This window comes from Lithobates pipiens, unplaced genomic scaffold, assembly GCF_037356315.1.
Source record: "Lithobates pipiens isolate NorthernLeopardFrog02 unplaced genomic scaffold, aLitPip1_a1.2 Scaffold_28, whole genome shotgun sequence".
NCBI lineage: Eukaryota > Metazoa > Chordata > Amphibia > Anura > Ranidae > Lithobates > Lithobates pipiens.
In genome coordinates this window covers 138,907,075-138,930,319 of record NW_027507789.1, presented here as the reverse complement: position 1 = coordinate 138,930,319, position 23,245 = coordinate 138,907,075, and the positions used below count along the sequence as shown (strand labels likewise).

General features: G+C 41.4%; 1 protein-coding gene across 4 annotated transcripts in view; it reads right to left on the bottom strand.

The window, feature by feature from the left end:
• The window catches only part of CASKIN2 (CASK interacting protein 2), a 110,395-nt gene that overhangs the window by 23,306 nt on the left and 63,844 nt on the right, over nt 1-23,245 (bottom strand). For 3 of the 4 annotated variants that reach the window (XM_077459606.1, XM_077459608.1, XM_077459607.1), the window contains exons 3-9: nt 22,526-22,577; nt 13,272-13,369; nt 13,001-13,146; nt 6,060-6,155; nt 5,707-5,837; nt 3,325-3,433; nt 3,128-3,236 (exon numbers count right to left, since the gene is read on the bottom strand). In XM_077459606.1, coding sequence (XP_077315732.1) covers nt 3,128-3,236; nt 3,325-3,433; nt 5,707-5,837; nt 6,060-6,155; nt 13,001-13,146; nt 13,272-13,369; nt 22,526-22,577 — 741 coding nt within the window. Of the gene's footprint in view, nt 1-3,127; nt 3,237-3,324; nt 3,434-5,706; nt 5,838-6,059; nt 6,156-13,000; nt 13,147-13,271; nt 13,370-22,525; nt 22,578-22,734; nt 22,754-23,245 lie in introns of those variants that run through there. The other variant, XM_077459609.1, reaches the window with a different exon arrangement.

The following is a 23,245-nucleotide window of genomic DNA, read 5'->3' as shown; positions in this document are numbered from 1 at the left end:
GTTCTAAGTAATTTTCTAGCATATATATTTATATATATTTTTTCCCCACTGTGAACAGCTGAATTCTGAATTTAAGAATTTTTGAGGTTTACTTCAATATTTTTATATTTCCTTTACTGGGCACTTGCTTGCTTATATTATGTTTTCTTTTTCTCTGTGGACTTGCTGAAAATAAGTTTTGAATAAATATATATATATATATATATATATATATATATATATATATACATACACACACATATACACACACACACACACACACACACATACATATACATACACACACACACACACACACACAGTGACTTGCGAAAGTATTTGGCCCCCTTGAACTTTTCAACCTTTTGCCACATTTTAAGCTTCAAACATAAAGATATAAAATTTAAAATTTTTTGTGAAGAATCACCAACAAGTGGGACACAACTGTGAAGTGGAACGAAATCTATTGGATAATTTAAACTTTTTTAGCAAATAAAAAACTGAAAAGTGGTGCGTGCAAAATTATTCGGCCCCTTTACTTTCAGTGCAGCAAACTCACTCCAGAAGTTCAGCGAGGATCTCTGAATGATCCAATGTTGTCCTAAATGACTGATGGTGATAAATAGAATCCACCTGTGTGTAATCAAGTCTCTGTATAAATGCACCTGCTCTGTGATAGTCTCAGGGTTGTGTTGAAAGCGCAGAGAGCATCATGAAGACCAAGGAACACACCAGGCAGGTCCGTAATACTGTTGTGGAGAAGTTTAAAGCCGGATTTGGATACAAAAAGATTTCCCAAGCTTTAAACATCCCAAGGAGCACTGTGCAAGCGATCATTTTGAAATGGGAGTATCAGACCACTGCAAATCTACCAAGACCTGGCCGTCCCTCTAAACTTTCAGCTCAGACAAGGAGAAGACTGATCAGAGATGCAGCCAAGAGGCCCATGATCACTCTGGATGAACTGCAGAGAACTACAGCTGAGGTGGGAGAGTCTGTCCATAGGACAGCAATCAGTCGTACACTGCACAAATCTGGCCTTTATGGAAGAGTGGCAAGAAGAAAGCCATTTCTCAAAGATATCCATAAAAAATCTCATCTAAAGTTTGCCACAAGCCACCTGGGAGACACACCAAACATGTGGAAGAAGGTGCTCTGGTCAGATGAAACCAAAATCAAACTTTTTACCCACAATGCAAAACGATATGTTTGGCAATTATATATATATATATATATATATACGGTATATATATATATATATATATATATATATATATATATATATATATATATATATATATATATATATATATATATATATATATAATTTATTTTTATTTTTTTTTTCACCTGAGTTTGATGATATATCACATTGCGCTGCATTTGTTTATTTTTAATGTGGCATTCAAGTCAATAGGGCTACACCACAATCGAAAGCCAATCATGTGGCCCGTGGCTGTGTCATGGTCCAGTTATAAATGGCTCAGCAGAAGAAAAAAAAAACAAAGAGGCATTCAGGAGGTCCATTGTGCATTGTGTGAACCTATCCTTAATGAGAAGTTTAAATTGGCTGTTAAGCCACTATAATATGATCATGCCAACTCGGTTTAGCAGCATTATGTATCCTAGTTTCTAATCAATATAAAAAAGATGCTGACTTCTATCTTATATCAGAGCATCTCCTGGCGCTAATGACACTCTTCAGCTCTCTCTTCTCCCCGGTTAACAGATATAGCGGGTGGGGTCGAGAACTCCCGCTGACGTCAGCCAGGGAGGAGAGAGAGCAGAGCGGTCACTCGAGCATTGGGAGATGCTCTGATATAAGATAGAAGTCAGTATTTTTTTTATATAGCAAAGATACTGGGATACATAATGTTATGGTACAGAGGGGGTGACATGATCATAATATAGTTATGACAGCAGCAGTAGGGGAGAGCTGAGGAGTTAACGGAGCGGACAGGCAGGGAGGGAGGGTGGAGAGGACAGAGGAGAGAGTGGATGATGGAGGCATGTAAACTGACCACAGTGTCAGGGCTCAGCAGCCATAATAAACCATGGTCAGTTTACAGGGGGAGTTCAGAACCAGGCAGGATCAGCCAGGTATTTTAGGTCATACAGGGGGGCAAATTACACAGCACAAGCACTGTGCTGTATAACATGCTTCAAGGGAACATGATCCCTTTGTTTTTTGCTTTTTTAGGGTAGCAAACGTTTAAGGCCTCATTCACACGGATGTACTTAAACGTATGCCTATGCAAGAACTACGCTTGCCTGCTCAGGTATTCCGTGCCTCCCAATGCAGCCAGTCCCATTCATATGAATAGGGTTGAAGCAGCTGCCTGCTCCCAATTTGACAGCTGTGTGCGTGTGGCTCCCCAATGACAGTGTGCAGAGTCCCTGGTGCAACTTATTCCACACTTGATTACCATGACAATAAATGAGGGAAAACCTCTCTAAATGAGATAGCCCTGGATAGTAGTATGGTGTTTTAACCCTACCTACCCAATACACTATATTTTTTTTTTTTTATAGGATAAAGATTTCAAATGAATTGGGGGAAAAACAAAAAGTAATATGGCATCAAATTAGGAACCTATAAATGTAAAAAATTACATAAAATGTATTTTTTTAAATTAAACTGTGTTAAATGTACAAGTGTATTTTAGGGTTGCACTAGCTTCAAACCACTTTGCACATATTTTACAGCAGCAGCAATTTCTCTCGAGCCACAGTTGTGGCCGTGTGCTTATCAGAATGGGGTGCTGAATCCCTATAGGATGGGAAACTGGGCTTTCTACTGCAGCTGTACGAGTTGAGTTGAGTTGCAGCTTGATATAGCACGGTCTTACCACCGTAGGGTCCCGACTCGCTTACAAACACATACACAGATACTAGGACCAAATTTATAGACAGGATCTGACTAACCTACCGGCACGTCTTTGGCATGTGGGAGGAAACCAGAGTACACGGAGGAAACGCAGGCACAGGGATAATGTTGTCATGGTTGGTATTTGAGCCAGCGACCCTATTGCTTCTAGGTGAGAGTGCTACCCACTACACCACTGTGTAACCATGACACACTTAAAGCACTGCATTTAACGAGTGTGACTGTGGATTTCAGCCACCTACCCACAGTGTATAAAAGTACCTCTTAGAAGTTGCTTGATGTCGGTGCTGGCATGGGTAGTGGTGAACTGGTTGACAATATCCAGGGCGGTCTGATTGTACGTGTTGCGAACATTTACATCTATGCCATTCTAGGAGAAAAGAACAGAGTTGGCTTACTCCTACTTGCAATCTAACCAATAGCTGGTATCTCTGCTATTTACCTGTTCACTTCCTTACCTCTATTAGCAGCTTCACAATCTCCGTCTTTCCACAAAGAGATGCTTCATGCAAAGCGGTGCCCATTTTTGTCACCCTGTTAATCTCAATACCAGCTTGGAGGAGTAGTCTGTAGAAAAGCTTTCAGTCAGTAAAAAGTTTACTGTTCCTAAAATACTTTATTTCATTACAAGCATGCAGCAATTTGGTCATTTTGATCAAAGTATATCCCTCATTGAAGGACATTTCATTTGCTTAAGTGCTGTGTATTATATACTAATGCTAGTAAAAGTCTTTAAATTTTTTTTCATCCTTTGTTACATACTCACCTCCCTGATCTCCTGCAGACTAGCTGCAGCTACTTTCTATCTAGAATCGCCACAGCAATGGCTGCATGACACTTCTCAGGGCAGGTTTAAGTATGGCTACTAAAGTAAAACATGTTTACGTAATGATAGCATTATCATTTTTAGCCTCTACTATTATAGGGTGACAATACAGGAGAACAATTGGAAAACAGGTACAGAGCATTGTCACCCTATAACAAGAAGCGCCTCCATAGGAATCTTCAGAAGTATTTCTCAAAAAAAAAAAAAATCATAATTAAAATACTGACACTGGCTTTAAGCTAAGGCTTATATGAGATTTTAGTGATTAGATTTACATATACACTACTGTGCAAAAGTTTTAGGCAGGTGTGAAGAAATGCTGTAAAGTAAGAATCCTTTCAAAAATATTTATTTCAATAGTTTACTTTTATCAATTTACAAAATGCAAAGTGAGCGAACAGAAGAAAAATCTAAATCAATATTTGGTGTGACCACCTTTGCCTTAATACCAGTATCAATTCTTCTAGGTACACTTGGACATTGATTATTTTTATTTATTTTTTTAATCTCGGCAGGTAGGTTGTTCCAGACATCTTGGAGAAACACAGATCTTCTGTGGATGCAAGCTGCCTCAAATCCTTATGTCTCTTCGTGTAATCCCAGACAGACTCCATGATGCTGAGATCAGGGCTCTGTGGGGGCCAAATCATCACTACCAGGACTCCTTATTCTTATTTACACTGAAGATAATTCTTAATGACATTGGCTCTATGTTTGGGGGTCACATGCCTCCCTGATGGTATGGCATGATGAATAAGTATCTGCCTTTATTTCTCAGCATTGAGGATCATAGAGGCAGTGGTGGGCCAAGGAAACTAAATGCAGCAGAAGAAAGACACATCATGCTTTACTTCCCTTCAACATCAGTTGATGTCCAGCAGTGCCATCAGCACAGAACTGGGGGAACCCACTGGGACCCAGGTACATCCATCTACTTTCTGGAGAAGTCTGGCCAGAAGTGGCCTTAATGGAAAAATTGTGGCCAAAAAGCCATACCTCCTACATAGAAACAAGGCTAAGAGACTCAACGATGCATGAAAACATAGGAACTGGGGCGCAAAAAATATGTCAGCAGGTTCTCTGGACTGATGAGTCAAAATTTGAATATTTGGCTGTAGCAGGAGGCAGTTTATTCTTTGAAGGGCTGGAGAGCAGTACAATGAGTGTCTGCAAACAACAGTGAAGCATGATGGAGGTTCCTTACAAGATTTCTGCAAATGGAGTTGGAGATTTGGTCATCGGGATCAATATTGTCCTCAATGCTGAGAAACACAGGCATATACTTGTCCATCATCCCAGATGGATGGATGATCCTAAAAGAATTGACCTCTGTCATTTCAAAGCCACTGTTTATAATTTTTAGAAACTGGTTAATGACTGGAATGTTATCCTGGATTGGCGCAGGGCCAATGTGGTGCCTATACTTAAAAGGAGATCAAAGTCTTTACCAAGTAACTACAGACCTGTTAGTTTAACTTCTATAGTTGGGAAGATACAGGAGAGTTTGATAAAAGACCACATTGGATGATTTCTTGCAGGAAAAAATATATTTTAAGTAACAGACAGCATGGATTCATTAAAGACAGAAGCAGTAAGGCAGTTCTGATTTATTTTTATGAGGAAGTAAATAAAACCTTGGACAGGGGGTGGCTGTGGATATAGTATACTTGGATTTTACAAAAGTGTTTGTCACATCTGATCATTGGAGGAGAGTACACAGAGTTCCCAGCACAGCTAGAGAACTGACCACTGGCGTGTTCTCCTGACTAGTGTGGTCAGTTTTTAATAGGAAAGCAGGTAGATACACCAGGGATTTCAAATAAAGAAAGCAATACAAAGAGAACAGGATATGTTTTCATACAAGTACATGGTACAGCAGGCAAAGATTGTGAATATGACTTGTTGGGTTTACGTTTACATACGCTTTAATTTACAGCTTTTTTTCACACCAACCTAAAACTTTTGCACAGTAGTGTACTTTAGATGTTCCTAAGCAAAAGCTTCTCCCACCTACCTGATGACCTCTCTGTGACCATTTTTGGCAGCCAAGTGTAAAGGTGTGGTAAAATTGGGATCTGTAGGATCTTTAGTTACCCCTTCCAAAAGAGACACACACAGGTGACTGTTCAGCAGCAATTGCACCACCTAATGACAGAAAACATCATATGTTGGAAAGAATACATAAAAGCAAGAGAGCTTTTAGGGCTATATAGAAGAAACGGAATATACAGTATATGCAGAATATATAAAAAACACACACACTGCATAGTATATTAAATACATGGAAGTAATTCTCTACATTTCAGACTACAATATTTCACACAATGAAGGAAGAATTTGAGAGGAAACACTTGCATGCCTGTTTACCTTCACTCTTCCAAATTCACAAGCCAGGTCTAGAGGGGTTTTCTTGGATTTGTTGACATGGCATGGATTAGACTGGTGCTGCAAAAGGGTTTCAGACTGGTGGAGGAAAAAAAAAAAAAAAAGTATGAAATTGTTATTTACAAATGGCCCAACTACATTGTATGTTCTTTCAATCCCTGGAGACACATGCACATGGTATGACAATATCTCTTACTCAAGTTCTCCTTAGACAGAAATCGCAATTGACCCATATTACTGACACATTTCTACATCACTACGATATACTTAATATAGATTTATGTATTGTGCAAGATTAGCCTGAAGCAGCTGGTAAAGAGGCAGGGATCTGAATAGAGAACTTTGAATACGTGTAGGAAGACAGAGGTAAGTCTGCAGATAAATTCCATTGAAGGGGTCTTTTACCCACTTTATTTTGTTCAAAGTACAACACAAAATGTCCTCCCTCATAAGACATACTTTCACCACAAGAAGACCAGGTCTTTTCTGCCACTTTTTGTTTACATCAGTATTTTTGACTAGAAAATTACTTCCACCCCCCAAACAAGGTATTTGCAGTTTTTCAAATGAAATTTTTGGGAAAAAATTCACTTTAATAAATAAAAAATAAAAATACAAAAAAAAAAAAAAGAACTAACTACATTTTGTAAAAATGAAAATTGATGTTACTCTGAATAAACAGATACCCAACATGTCGCGCTTTAAAATTGCACACGCTCGTGAAACGGCGACAAACTACGATACTTAACAATCCCCATAGGCGACGCTTGAATTTTTTTTACAGGTTACCTGTTTAGTGTTACAGAGGAGGTCTAGTGTTAGAGTTATTGCTTTCTGCCATACGCTGTGAATCATTCTGCTCTGATTGTACGGGGTAATGGCTGCACCTCTGAGCTTTGTATCATTATTTCCTTCTTGACTTGCTGAAGTACACAATGTATATAAAAGAATTATTGTTCTCGCTCCAACGTTCGCTGTGTGTTGTGTGAACACTGTTTACATACGAGCGCGTGATCTACAGATGCGTTTGCTTCTGCATGGAGGCGCTTTAAAAGGTTTATTTCTTAATCATTTTATTTTTACACTGTCCCTTTATTTATTTATTTTCTTAATCACTTTCATTCAAATTAAAATGATTGTACACATCCCTTGTAATAGAAATAAGGATGGCAGATCCTCTTAATGCAGAGATCTGGGGTCAAAAAGACCCCAAATCTCTCACCTCCAATAGCAAAAGATCAAAAAAAAAAACTGAAAAGGAAAAAGTACTTTTAGTTTTTTTTTTAATTATAAATTTTATTAAATTATTTAGGCTTAAAAAGAAAAAATATGATTCAAACATAGAAAGCTTGTAGATAGCCAATCACAGGGGTACGTTATTGATGAACAGAGATATATCAAGTCTAGTATAGAAAACAATTAAAAAAAAAGAGAAAAAAAAAAAAAAACGATAGAACTAGCACCATGGATACTAAGATATAGATTACATAGCATCTGAAGCTGAGATAAACTATGTATAATGAGCATTTATATAGACCTCTAGACAATAGTCAGATTTATCCCAAGCTTCCCAAATTTTTGTAAATTTTGGCAATGAGTCATCTATCAATGAAGTCAGGCGTTCCATCCTACATATGTCAGGTAAAGTAGACTAAAATTGTAAAAAAGTAGAGGGCGAAGTTGATAGCCAGCAGCGCTGTATAACCCGTTTTGTTGCAAGCGATACAAAAGACATTAACCATATAGCAGCCTTGGAGATACCTGGGAAGGGAAGCCCTAACAGGTAGTTTATAGCAGTGGTCATCAACTCTGTCCTCAGGGCCCACTAACAGGCCAGGTTTGCAAGATAACTGAAATACATCACAGGCGATAGGTCATTTGCTGCTCAGTGATTTCAGTATTCTAGTCTGCATCTCCCCAAGGTAATACATAAAACCTGGCCTGTTAGTGGGCCCCAAGGACAGGGTTGATGACCACTGGTGTATAGGATTTAGGAGAACAGGGACAATCAATAAGGTTTGTATTTAAAGCGGAGGTCCACCCTAAAGTGGACCTTCCGCTCATCGGAACCCTCCCCCCCTCCGGCGCCACAATTGGCACCTTTCAGGGGGGAGGGGGTGCAGATACCTGTACAGTACAGGTATTCTGCACCCACTTCCGGGATAGCTCTCTGCGGAAAGGGGCGTAGATTACGCCCCTTTCCGCAAGTGCCCCGCTGCCTGCTGGGAAACACACAGATTCCAGAGGCAGCGGGGACCGTCCTTATTGCACAGTGCGACTTGCGCATGCGCAGTAGGGAACCGGAAAATGAAGCCGAAAGGCTCCATTTCCTGATTCCCATACCCAAGATGGCGGCGGCAGCACTCGAGACGATCTAGAGATCGGCTTCGGGTGCCGACATCGCGGGCGCGCTGGACAGGTAAGTGTAACTATTTTAAAAGTCAGCAGCTGCAGTATTTGTAGCTGCTGGCTTTTAAAAAAAAAAAAAAAAAACGCAGAGTCCCGGTGGACTCCCGCTTTAAACCTAAAAAGAGGGGATGAGGGAACATTCCCAGAAGATATGGTAATGAGTACCTAAAGCGTTATTACATCTCCAGTACTGCTGAGATACCTCTGGACTTCGTGTGTGTAAGAGGTCTGGGGTCCTATACCAGAAAAGAAGAATCTTGAAAGAAGTCTCTTTCTATGCCATACAATGTGGGGATTTAGATGTGTATTCCCAAATTTTCTCCCATTCTACTAAGGAGGTTTTTGTAGAATAAGGAACCATTTCCTCATATAGGTGTAGATACTGTCAGTTAGGGGAGTAGCTTCTCCTAACATTAAGATAAAAAAAAAATGCTTTTACAACCACTTTACCTCAATGGGTGATGAGCTGTCAGTGCCCACAAAGCCAATGCAGCGTTCAAAGCATTTAAAGTGGAAGTAAACCCATCGATTTAAACAGTTAAAAAAAAGAAAAAGGCATGCCGGGAATGCTAATTGCACATTGGCTGTGCTCTCAGCCAAACTATCAAACCATCCAATGGCTGGTGTCATAATGAATCACATGTGCAGCACCATATCAGTTGAAGATTAAACAGAGGCAAAGATGGCAGCTTCCTTGGCTGAAAACGATAGGGGAGTTTACTTCCACTTTAAAATGCCTGCTCTTCTTCACCTTTTCTCTGTAGGGCTTCCCAAGACAGATCAGAGTAATTCAGATTGGTCAAATGGATCCTTGAGTAGTTTTCGCTTTGGGCATTTAGATGCCAAAAAAGCTTCTTTGGGTTTTCAGGATAATCTTGTAGCTCCGCCATTCTCGTTGGCTACCCATTATCTTCTACCCTGTGCCATCACACAGATTACCAGATTTACAACCTGCAAGATCTGGCAGAACTTGCCTTAGTTCTTAGCATTGAAAATGGGCAGTCACCTGTAGACAACATTTACCAGCATAGTGCTGTGGTGGAGGGGTCCCCAGCATGGTTGCCATTAAACCCTGTGTCATCAGGCTGGGAGCAGATGTTCTGGAAATGTAGATTAGGATTAGCAAAAATCCCTCCACTTGGAAATGTGGGGGTGCACCTTCAGACCGAAAGGTTCTTCAAAGGCTTAGAAGAAGGCTTCTTGTTTCTAGTCTTGTAGGCTGCCTAAGAAACAGCCTTAGAGAATCTGGACACATCTACCACCTGCATTGACTGTTGGAGGGCCGGCCATCTTAGAGGGATCGGGTAGTTCCTGGTCTAATCATTCAACTTCCCCCCCCCCATCAGATGCCTGACAAGGTCTGTTCTCTCCATCTTAAAGGGTTTCCCCTCATTGGAGAATCATTGTCTCTTGGGTTACAGTCTGGATTTTCACCCAGCTTCTTCTATATTGGGAGACCCTCATCTGGTCATCTAGGCACCTCTGTGTCTTCACCATCTAGAAGGAACTGGAGCCCATCCTGCATCAGGATAGGCAGTCTGGTTCCGAATGTGGATGGTACCATGGGTCTCAGTCTCTCATGCTGAGCCCTTTTAAGGTGATCTCCTGCTGACTTCTTTGGATCAAATCCTGGGTTACTCAACATAGGAGTAATTTTTACACCCTTCGCAGGCTGCAGGTTCTAGTCTATTTCAGGTATGTCTGGTGAGTATTGCTTTTTTGAGGTGACCGTTTTGACAGTCGCTAAACAAAATGAGTTTGCATTTCTCAACCCTTATGGACTTAGGTGAGAAGAGGCTGAGGGAAAAAAATAATAATATATGAACAGATTCCCCCATACATTCAAATGAGGCGGATGGAGAAACCCCCAACCCCTCCGCCAGAACGTTGTATAATGACAGCTGCACCCAGTGCTGTCAGAATACATTGATTATTGCTGCAGTCGCTTATCGACAAAAAATTCTCCAACTTGTCAGTTTGACAGAAGTTGATCTAATGATCAACTTCAGCTGAACAGGGACAGCCACCCACTGATTGAAATTAGCACAGTTCCTGTTGAACTAGACAAATTTTGTTTGGTCTATCTTTAGCTTTAGACCTCATACACAACATAGATTTTTTTTGCAGATTTTTTTCTTCAGATTTACCAATGCCATGTAGTGCAAGGGCCTGCCCGATTGCATACAAATTGAAACTCTTAAGGTTTGACCTCATATTATATGGTTTTGGTAAATCGGAAGACAAAAATCTGCAGAAAATCTAATAGTGTGTATGGGGCTTAAGCAATATGTTTAGTTTCTCGTTTTATTCCCTCCCTCACAGGAATTTGTTGTTTAGTTTCTCGTTTTATTCCCTCCCTCACAGGAATTTGTTGTTTATTCCACCACTCTGTGGGTTCAGGTTTTCAAGTCTCTCTATTGGTACATGATGTGGTGCCTCCTTCTGCGTTGCCATTTCTCTATGGTTGGGAATCATTAATTTTGGTTGTATCAGCTTGATCCTCTGTGCCTTGCCTTGAGTTGTGTTGGCAGTTTCCCCCCCCCCCCCCCCCATCAGGAAGGGGGGTTCTGCCTCATCCAGTATCAGATGCAGGCATTGTCCTGGGCTGCAAGAAGTTCCCAGTTCAGACTTATTGGGCCTATTAGTTGCTATTGCTATTTGTGCACCCTTTCACTGGACATCCTGAAGACAAGAAACAAAACCAGATTTTTTTTGTACTCGCTGCATATATTTTTTTGGAGACTCAAGAGGGACACCAGTCCCAACCCTCTGCTTTAATGATTATGCTCTTGGTACTGCTTCCTACAAACACAGGCATACTGGGAAGAGGATGGGTATCCAGGGATGGCTTACAGATTGATTGTCCGTGTCACTATAACCCAGAAATATACAACTTTCTGTGTCCCTCAATGGGCACAAAGAAAAGGATTCTTTTTGCCAATAATTAATACTGTCATTTTTAAGAAACGTACAAAACCAAGTACAAACTTTTGCAGAGTCAATTCAATATAGCATATTCAAGTGTGCTTGAACAAGTAGGCTTATAACAGAGAAAGCTATTGACCCCATAGGTTCCCATAATCGTATCTCCAATTGAAGTAGAGGAGCTCACCGTCTTGACGACCCTGACCCCCCCCCCCTACACCAACCCCCATGGTATCAGGTAAGGGAGGGTGTGTGACCAGCAGCCACCCCCTTAGTATATAGGGCTCTACGTAAATGCAATCCAGTAGAAGACAAAAAGATATAAAGAGAAAACTACTCCAATATGCACATTTGCTCTCAGACCTTTGGTATGGTGTCCCAATGAACTAGTCCGGGGATAGATAGAGAACGTGCCAAGGTGGAAAGAAGGAAGGAAAGAAGGAATAAATGGGATACACTGTGCAACAAGCTGCTCTGTACCATGTCGTAGGGCTACATGCGGACCTGAGAAATATTTGATCCAGGCTCCCAAGCTCCCAAAGGATTTCATAATGCAAACAAACATCCATTTAAGTTTAAACTGCCCCATCTTTAAAAGTTCAAGCCGAACCTAAGTACCGTATTTGCCGGCGTATAAGACGACCCCCTATTTTTCAAGTGAAAACATAGGTTTTGGGCAATACTCGCGGTATAAGACTACCCCCCTTCTGAGGCAACACCATTTTAAAAAAACATTAGAACGATTAAATAATACAAAGCAAGAATGCCAACTACTCATCCGCCATGCTGTGTTATGTCATAAAGTAAATCAAACAATAACACAAACAGAGATCTATTGAATGCCACAACTCTGGAAAGTAGAATTTTTCACTAACCAAACCTATACCACTTTTGGGTTACATTCTATGGGAATTGTCCACCAAAATGCATTTAATAACCCCCCTGTCATATGTCCCAGATTTACCTGTCCCTCTTGGGTGCCTCAGACCTCAAAGGCAAATAGCAGGATGTATAGTAGTAGGAGATCAGTGAATGGATTTACCCAGGGAAGTATGGTGAGCGGTGTATTATTTTAATGAATACAACGCCTGCTTGGATTGGCAGAGGCTGTAGCATCATCAGCCCTTGCCTCTCTCTCTCTCTCTCAAAGCCAATCCGAGCAGGCTACTCTATGTAGCCTGCTCGGATTGGCAGTGGTTGTTACTCCAATCCAAGCAGGCTCTGTATTCATTAATAGAATACATCGCTCGCCGGGATTGGCTCAACGGAGTATACTGTTTGTTGCTGAAGCCACATACAGTATTAGCAGACATTTGGGGGCTGACATCCATCGGGCAGCATTGTATACCTGTATACCCGGTGTATAAGACGACCCCCAATTTTTGGGCATTTTTTTTAAGTGTAAAAGGTAGTCTTATACGCCAGCAAATACAGTAGTTTCTTAAAATGTGAACATTCTAATTTTCCTGTACATGTATAAAATATCAGGATTGGCAGTACAGACTCATTCATTTCCACACCATATAGGTAAAGATTACAGAAAATTCTAAATGATGGCCTTTTAAATACAGACATACCCTGGTACTTACCACATCATAATGCCCATACTGTGCAGCCAAGTGCAGGGGGATTTGTCCATCATTGGAAGCCACATTAACACTGGCAGCGGCTCGCAGAAGAAGCCGTACAGGCTCTGGCTGGCCTTGCCAAGCTGCATAGTGCAAGGGACGCATGCCTGCATAAATAAAAGTCACAGATGACAGGTTTGGCTTTGAGCTCAATGCCGAATGCTGCAAGTACACACCAATTAATTGTGTTCACATGTTACACTATAATAACATACTTCTATTACACACTCACCATTGCCATCTTTTATATCCACAGCTGCCTGTGTTTCCAGCAGTAGAAGCAGAAGTTCAGAGTTCCCACTAAGGGCGGCATGGTGCAGAGCCGAAAACCTGTCAATATAGAAGTTTTAGACAGTCTGCAACATTTTACATGTTTTTTGCAAATAACACACACACACACACACACAACATTTGCTAAATTACTAATGCAAGTCGTAGAATCAATTGAAAAGATCTCTAGAAGGTACATCCAAAAATATACATAATTTTCTACCAGGGTGGATTTGATTTAAATCAAGACGATTTTAAACCATGATTTAAATCATTAGTAAAAAGGCTCGATTTAAATCAACTCGATTTAAATCATAATTTTTAAAGAGCAACTGTCATCTCTGTCCTGCAGCAGCTCCTCCTCTGACTCGCTGTTGACTCACCGACAGTCCCATTCACTTCAATGGGATGGCTGATGATGCAGCAGTGACACAACAAGGCGAGGGATGTGGCAGCAGCAGGTGAGTGGATGCCCATAACAGGCACTGCCATGATGGATCTGAAATGACTGGTGTTCTTTAAATGTAAGGACTCCTCCTTTCTGGATCAGAATCTTTAATATTTGCAAACAAATTGAAGGTTTTCCATTTAGAATAATAAGCCGTCAAGTTAGTAAATATTTCCAAACTGGGTCTCTTTTACAGCCATTTTGCTCCTCAAGGGAGGAATAAAGCACTTCAAGCTATGTGCAGGAAGATCACAAGGTTTATAAGGTGCTTAGAAAGTTTCACTTTCATTTTTACTGCTTGCCCTTCCTCCTCCCACTAAGGCTACTTTCACACTGGGGTGGGCGTCCACGGTAAAGAGCCGCCATTTTTAGCGGTGCTTTACGGTCGCTATTTGGCTGCTAGAGGGGCACTTTTAACCTCCGCTAGCGGCTGTAAGAGGGATAAAACTGCCCACAAAGCGTTGCTGCAGCGGCACTTTGCCAGCAGTTCAGCAGCGCTGCCTCAATGTGCAGGGGCCCTTTAGGAGTGGTGTATACTCCACTCCTACAGCGCTGCAAAAATGCTTCTTGCAGGACTTTTTTTTACCATCCTGCAAGCGCACCGCTCCAGAGCACCTCAGGCTTTCACACTGGAGAGACAGGAGAAGCTCTTTACAGGGCTGCAGTGCCTGTAAAGCACCTCAGTATTAAAGCAGTCTTAGGTCCCTTTCACACGGACGGCTGTTCTGCCGCAGTTAAAAGCATATAAATTTGTTCTGTGAAATTCAAGACTCCAGGCACTGCGATCAGCTGCATTTGTACAGTGCGATTACATGCGGTTGCGTTTAGCTGCGGTAGTAATTCCCATGGCAACCCTTTGTTTTTTTGGGGTCTCTTGATGCATTTTGGTCCTCTGCATTTCCAACCATCTATTTCCATCTATATCTTTTTTTTTCTCACGCCGCTATCCGCAGGTGAAATAGTACACTGCGATTACCTGCGGTTATGTGCAGATAGCTGCGCTAAATCGCTCCTGGACGCAGTCAATTCTATTTTTTCTATCCGCACCAAACCACATGTAACTAAAAATTGCAGCTAAACACAGAGTGTGAACGGGGCCATAGGAAAGCATTGTGTGCTTTTAGCTGCGGTAGAAAACTATGAAATCCGCACCTAAAAGCACCATTCTATCCGCCCGTGTGAAAGGGGCCTAAGAGACTGGTACAGATGTATTACTGTTCAAACAATCATGCAGTTTGTAGCGTACATAGATTGTAAAACAACGGGATAAAGGAATATTCCTGAACTCCGTTTTATCTCATGGTTACTGTGACATTGTGTGAATGCATCAATGCGGTGCATGTTATCTCAGCTTGCAGAGCTTGGATTCATTGAATGAGTTTGCCAAAAATGTAAATATTGCAGAACATACAGCCTCATGCTACATAGCTAAGCTCAATTTTACGCTGAATAAACTAAATTATTAATGCATCTTAAATATCTTTATCTATATATATATATATAGATATATATATATCTCTATCCATCCATCATATATATATATATATATATATATATATATATATATATATATATATATATATATATATATATATATATATATATAACGCCAAATGCATTTTATTAAAAAAAAAAAAATTCTAAACATAATGTGATTGCCCAGATGTCTGTCTTTGACCGTGTTCCTTGAATAAATAAAATAATTGTAAAGAAAAAGAAAAAAAAAAGGAAAAAAAAAATATCTTATATCTATCTATCTATATATATAATCTCTCGCTCTATAATTAATATATATATATATATATATATATATATATATATATATATATATATATATATATATATATATATATATATATATATATATCACACTGTGTGTAGCCGCCCGTCACTTCCTTAACAACCCATGATATCTTTTCTATAGCTATCCATCTATATATATATATTTTACTCCAAAAAGCATATATAATATATCACACTGTGTATAGCGGGCCGCCACTTCCTTAAAGAAGAAGTAAACCCTAATGGGTTTACTTCCTCTTCGTCTCACTGCAAAGGTAAAGCATAATGGGCTACTATGCATTGCATAGTAGCCCATTATGTGTCACTTACCTGACAAAGGATCCAGCGATGTCACCGCTGTCCCCTGTAGTCCGGCGCATCCATCTTCTTCCGGGTATCGCTGCTCCGCCCACTCACAGCGTCAGAGCAGCGATGACGTCACTCCCGCGCATGGGAGCCTCCACTAATGGCATATCGCCGTTAGCAGCGGCATGCTGCTAACGGCGATAGTGCGCCTGCGCGCCGCTGTCTATGGCGCATGCGCTGTAGACAGCTGTCACTGTGAATGAATGAATGAATGAATGAAATACTTGTATAGCGCACAATGCGAACTGAATCGCCTCTAGGCGCTGTGGCGAGCTTTGATCATCTGCTAAAAGAGGAAGGTCTTGAGTTTTTTCCTAAAAGCCAGGTGATTTTCTTCCAGGCGGATGTTGATTGGTAGAGCATTCCATAGCCGAGGCCCTTGGACAGCGAATCTCCGATCACCCTTGGATTTATACCGGGCTTTGGGCACGAGGAGGAGGTTTTTGTTGGCTGATCGAAGACTGCGGTTTGGTGTGTAATGATTTATTTTCTCCATTAGGTATTGCGGAGCTTCTCTATGCACGCATTTGTGGGTGAGGCAAAGGGTCTTGAACCTGATCCGATTTTTTACGGTTAGCCAATGTAAGCTCCTCAGCGAAGGAGAGATGGATTCCCAGGGTTTTTTTCCTGTTATCAGCCTTGCCGCCGTGTTTTGGATCAGTTGTAATCGTGCAAGTTGATATTGTGGTAATCCTATGTAAAGCGAGTTTGCGTAGTCCAGTCGTGAATTAATGATTGTTCCAACTACCACTGCTTTGTCATTCTTTGGGATAAAAGGGATGAGTCTGCGAAGCATGCGCAGCAGATGGTGAGATCGACTGACTACAGATCCTATTTGCGCATCCATTGACATTTGTGCGTCTAAAATAACCCCGAGACTCTTCGCTTTGGTCTTTGGGGAGATAGTCTGCCCAAAGACGGTTGGTGGAGACCAGGAGGATTTGGTTGCGGGCTTATGATTTGGGTGTAAGATAAGAAGCTCTGTCTTTGATTCGTTCAGCTGGAGGGAGTTGGTGGTCATCCAGTCCTCTATTGATTTGAGGCAGTTTTCAAGTTGTTGTTGCTGATCTTTTTTTCCATTGATCCGGAAATAAAGTTGCGTGTCGTCAGCGTAAGAGTGGAAGCAGAGATCTGAGCATCTGATGATTTGAAGGAGTGGGCGAATGTAAATGTTGAAGAGAACGGGTGACAACGGAGAGCCTTGAGGGACTCCGCAGGTGACTGCCCGAGTTTCGGAGAGGAATTTTCCTAGTTTCACTGTCTGTGACCGATTTCCTAGGAAGGACGCGAACCATTGGAGATCTATGTCTTGGACTCCGGCTACTTCTGTGAGGCGGACGAGTAGAGTATTGTGATCTACTGTATCAAACGCTGCACTTAGGTCTAGCAGTACGAGGAGACACAGCTCTCCGTCATCTGCTGCTTCGAAGGCGTCATCCCAAATCTTGAGGAGAGCTGTTTCTGTTCCATGACCCGGGCGGAAGCCTGATTGCAGCGGGTCCAGGAGTTTGTGAGTATCCAGGTGACGTTGTAGCTGATGTACTACAGCTTTCTCCATGATCTTAGAAATGGTGTTGAGGCTTGTAATTGGCCTACGGTTGTTTGGATCCTGAGGGTCCAGGTTTGGTTTCTTGAGTAGAGGTTTGACGATGCCTTGTTTGAGGATGCTGGGAACAATCCCTTCGTGGAATGATCGGTTTATGAGGTGGGTTATGGTTGGAGCCACGATGTCGGAGCATTCTTTCAGTAGTTTTGTGGGGATGATGTCAATAGGTGAGGTACTGTCACGCAGTTTATTAATGATGTTTTTTGCAGTGTCTATGGTAATTGGGGATAGTGAAAATTTTGGCGGTTGCGGTATGTTTGTGCGGACATCCTCTTTATGTATTTGCTGGCTGAGGTTGGATGTTTTCTTCTGACAAATTGTTTCCCTGATGGGAAACCCACTGTCTTTTAGTAAATATCTCCGAAACCGTGTAGGTTTAGAAGATATTTCTTGGACCTACAGGTAAGCCTTAATCTAGGCTTAGCTGTAGGTCAAAGTGGTTTGTAAGGGTTTACAACTACTTTAACAACCCATCAGTCATTAGCGGTCAGCAGGCTTCCCCACTGCTGATCAGTGAATTTGATGGTACAGAAGTTTCCCCGCTGTCAGAATACAATAGGTCAGCAGGAGTGATTTCCCCATCCACCTCCAGTGTGTGGATGGGGGAATTGGGTCAGTTCTTTTGCCCAACCCAATGGTTGAACAAAAAAAAAACAGAAGCTTCTATGGGTAGCTTTACACTGGAGCATTATCAGGCCTTTGATCTCAAAAGAGGACACATTTACTTCTTCTGCCATAATAAACCCTTGGAATTACCAAAGTCTGAAAACTGTTCTGACTAATTTCTTGTACAGATGACATTTTCTGAGGGCCAGGGTGGATGCACAATGACCCAACATAATAAGTTTCCTTTGTTGCAAATTTAAACATCATGTTTATAAGGCTTGGCTCACACTAGTGTGGGCTGTGCTGCCTGTGTTTGAATGGGCTGCTGTGCCGTGAGCCGCAGGAAAAAAAAAAAAAAAAAAAGGGTGCATGCACCTTTTATAAACGCGGCCACAGGGAAGCCAGATGGGCTTTTTCACCATGCGGTGGCCGATCGTTCATAAGAGACACAGAGCAGCGGTGTGCCAATGTAAACAAAGCACACCACTGCCCTGTCAGGGAGGAAAAGAGGAAGATCGTATTTCTGCTAATTTGAATTATGATCGCTCTTTTGCTTCAGTGTAACTCTCCACAAAGTTAGAAAGCACCTCCAAGGGAACACATTTAACCCATTGATCGCCCCATCATGTTAACCCCTTCCCTGCCAGTGTCATTTATACATTGATCACTGCATTTTTTTAGAACAGATCACTGTATTGGTGTCACTGGTCCCCAAAAAGTGTCACTTAGGTCAGATTTGTCTGCTTCAGTGTAGTAGTCCCGCAAAAAAAAAAAAAAAAAAAAAAAAAAAAAAAAAAAAAAAAAAAAAAAAAAAAAAAAAATCGCACACCGCTGCAATTACCAGTAAAAAAAATAAAAAAATAAAAAAAGTCCATAATTCTATTCCAAAGTTTGTAGACGCTATAACTTTTGTGCAAACCAATCAATATAAGCTTATTGGGATTTTTTTTATAAAAATATGTAGCAGAATACATATTGTCTAAAATGAATGAGGACATTCATTTTTTTACTTTTTTGGGGTATGTATTATAGCAAAAAGTTAAAAACCATTTTATTTTTTTAAATTGTCGGTCTTTTTTTTGTTTATAGCACAAAAAATAAAAACCGCAGGAGGTGATCAAATACCACCAAAAGAAAGCTCTATTTGTGGGGAAAAAAAAGGACATCAAATTTATTTGGGTACAGCGCCACAGGACCACGCAATTATCAGTTAAAGTGACGCAGCGCTGTAACACAAAAACTGTTCTGATCAGGAAGTAGGTAAAACCTTCCGGGCCTGAAGTGGTTAAGTTTGTTCAATTAAGTTTTGACAATAAAACCTGGAAGACTATTGGCTCCTATACAGAGCTGCACCAGATTTTGTACTCTCCAGTTTTGGTAAATCAACCCCAATGTGCACTTACTATAAAAACAAACATCTTAGAGATTACCTTGGTGGTCTATGGTTGGATAAAGACAGGGAAGCTACAGCACTGTGCGTGACACATACATGGAATCCCTCTGCATTTTGTGTCTACAGATTATTACATTTACACTAGGAGATTATTTACATTACAAAATAATACCAACACTATGATGCCACCTATACACAGATAGCTGGAGGGGTAAAAACTGGTGGTTAAGCAAATTTAACATTGTATGGCAAATTGATAAGCAGCATCACCTGTCAAACTCAGCCATTCAACTCAATGGAGCTGTGCTGCAAGCCAAAAACTTGATTCACATTTGTGGCACATTAGCCCCAATATAAACTGCAACTAGGCAAAGAAAAAAAAAAAAACACGGGGCTTCATAAGGTGGCAGGATCGTCTCCTCAATGCCTGACAACAGCTGCTTAACCACAGTCTGAAAAGCAATCCAGTGTAGATCTCTTTTTAGTGTGAAGGCTAGTGTGAACCTAGCCTAAGGGTTCAAATACTCCGTGGCCCTTACTGGGAGATTTTAGTTCAACGGTCAGCAACTTGATTTAAAAAGTGCAGACAATGTCCAGGCATTACCAAGTTTTACCCCAAACCTCCCTCCCAAAAGCATGTCTCCACATCAATTTTTATAGTTTTAAAGCTCTCTATGGCATCATCACCAGGTTTGTGAAATTCTTACAGGGGCAGCCATTGATGTAGGCATGCCACCAGAACTACATCTCCCAAAAACCCTTCAGACAGGTTCTCGGGAGTCAAGTCAGTTGTATTTTTTTGGCGGGGGGAGTGGAGGGTAGGCAGAGTCCTATAGCAGTCAAGGCTGACAACACTGTTTGGGATTTTAGTGCAGCAAAGGTACTGTCTTCTCAGGTCAAACAGTAAAGCTGGCAATAGATGGTTAGAATCTCAGCAGGTGCAGCAGGGAATGGCCGACATTCAGAGTATCTATGGACAGGCTGATTGTACCAAAGTCGATCCATCGTTCGGCTTGGGTACAACCAGCATGTGAGATTTTTAAATGTGATTATTGCCAGTGGCTATAGCTGTTAGCAATAATCGCGGTGTTCTGGCGGGGACAGCTCTCCACATCCTCCCACCGGGAGAACACAATAGGTCAGCGGGGGGCGATTTCCTCATCAAAACTGACTGTGTTGATGGGGGAAATCGATTGATTTTCTTTCCTGCAATCCTGTTCTTGTAGGAAAGAAAATCGCTTCATCTATGGCCTGCCAAAGTTGGAAGTACACTGGATTTCTAGCAGATCATCGGGCATTTTCCTTTGCATGCAGCATTTTAACCAACTGCCGACCACACTATAGCCGAATGGTGTCCAGTTCTGGGAGGCCTCCATAGGATGGCTTCCCGTGACCACGCCCGCTGCTGGCGGCACTCAGGAATCACCGTGTCCTCTGGACACTGCTGATCACAGATTGAGGTAAAGAGCCAATCAGCTGCTCTTTAACTCGTGATCAGCTGTGTCCAATCACAGCCGATCACAGAGGTAAAGAAAAGCCAGTTATCAGCACTCCTTTCCTCACGCTGACAGTGTGAGGAGAGCAGAAGAGAGCCGATAACCGGCTTGTGTAAAAGGGACATGTACACTCATAAGAGCACTGAACATCAGTGTCTTGTTTATTAGTGCAGTCCAATTAGTGCTGCCAATCATTGCCACCCATCAGTCTTACCTACCAGTGCTGCCTCATCTGTGTCTCCTCATCAGTGCCCATCAGAGCAGCCTATCAGTGCAGCCTCATTAGCGCAAAAACAGCAAGAGAGACAAAAATTACCGGTTTGCAAAATTTTTAAAAGCAAACTGAAAAAGTTTGTGTTTTTTTTCAAAAATTTTCAGTCTATTCGTTTATTTAGCAAAATATAAAAAAAAAAAAAAAAAAAAAAAAAAAAAAGAAGAGGTTTAAATACCACTGAAAGAAATTCCTGTAACCCTCGCATTACATCGGGGTTACTGACTGGCCGCTCTGCTGTAAGTTGGGGTTAGGGGGTGCAAATTACTTGTCTTGCCCTGGGCGCTGACAACCCAAACTATGCAAAAAACAAAAAAACATCCTAACCTTTTTTAGCTGGCTCCTAGAGTCAAAGAAAATTTGTTAAGCCCTGTCCTAAAATGATAGCCTAACCCCTTCCCTCCCTCCGGCATCCCATTTAAACAGTTCTGAACACCCAGGGGCAGGATTGATTGGCGATCATGTGACCAATGTCACAGTGGTCGCATATTCGGAAGCCGGTCTCACCAGCTACCGATCTGTAGCCAAGACTGACAGCTCAGTCCTTGTGATGGGAGCTCGCAGTAAGCTCACTCAGCAACTCATATGGTGTGCCAGCGTTAAAGCACACCTTTTCCTGCCGCGCATATTTGGGCATTTGGAAAGGGATTAATGCTGTAAAAAAAAAAAATGTCCAACAAACTTTCGTAGTGTGAATTGACAGCAAAGCCATTATAAATAGACCTCTTAATTCATGCTGCATTTATCTAATAACTAGCAGTAGAAATCTGTGATTTTGGTTCCTTTTTTTTTCAAAAAGCCAACCCTTTTTTTTTTTTTAGTTCAGAGTATGGAATAGATAAAACCCGTCAGCTGCCCAATGGAGAGATTTCCCTTCACTTCCTGCACTGGAAGAGGAAATCTCTCTAAATTGAGCAAAATCCCTCCCAAACATCCGTCACTTCAGGTCTCATTTGCTCCTGTTCGGTCAAAAATGCTACATTTTGGATTTTCCTTCCCTGCAACCCTGGTGACAAGGACAACTAGAAAGGAGGAATCTTCCCAGTGGGGAAACAGACAGCAATAAGACCTGATGGGGGTTCTAACCCCTCTCCACTCTATTCTTTAAATCTCCAAACCTTTAGCAGTAGGCTCCTAGGAGCAGAGTAGAAGCTGCATTGTATTGGGGCTCTTAGCATTCCACAGATGACTACTTGGACATGTGCAAACACTCTTTGTAGTCCGGTTATCTTTCAAGTGTTTACTTACCCATCACTGTCTTGATAATTTACATTTAACCTTTTGGTTGATCCAAGAAGCTCTGAAAGTAAAAGAATAAAGCTGGTTATTATCCTTTGCACTTACAAAGCCAGCAAATAAAAAAAAAAAAAAAAAAAAAGTGTAATAACGTCATATAATGTAAAGGCCAATCAAGTCTCTGGGCAGCCAACAGTTCAAACACAAATAGCAGGGCTTACGGAATGTGGAGGGTAGAGCACAAAGCAGCACCTGCCCCATGCCTTCTGAGCGCTTTCTGCTTCTCTCTATTCCAGCTCTTCACTGCCCCTCGTCTCTCTAATAACATTCTTCAATCTGTGTTATTTATGCATCTCTCCCTCTCTTCATACTGCAGAGAAATGGCATTTTTGTTCTGCTTCACATTCCATAGAAATTGTTGGCATTTTGTATACACAGACTGAATTGTATCCGCTGCTTTCAGACAAGAAAGAAGGTTTCTACTCAGTCTCTGCCTGCTTGTGGTTGGTCGGACAAACAGGGCGGCCATGTGCAACATTTACTGTTTAAAGTATATGTAAACCCAATCACTAAAATAGTATTCTTATAAAGATAAATGTAGTGCCAACCATGTACGCAGTGCTTTACATACAGTATATACACATCAGTCCCTGCCCTCAAGGAGCTTACAATCTAAGGCCCCTATCTCACATACATACAGATACTAGGGGGCCAATCCACCTACCAGCATGT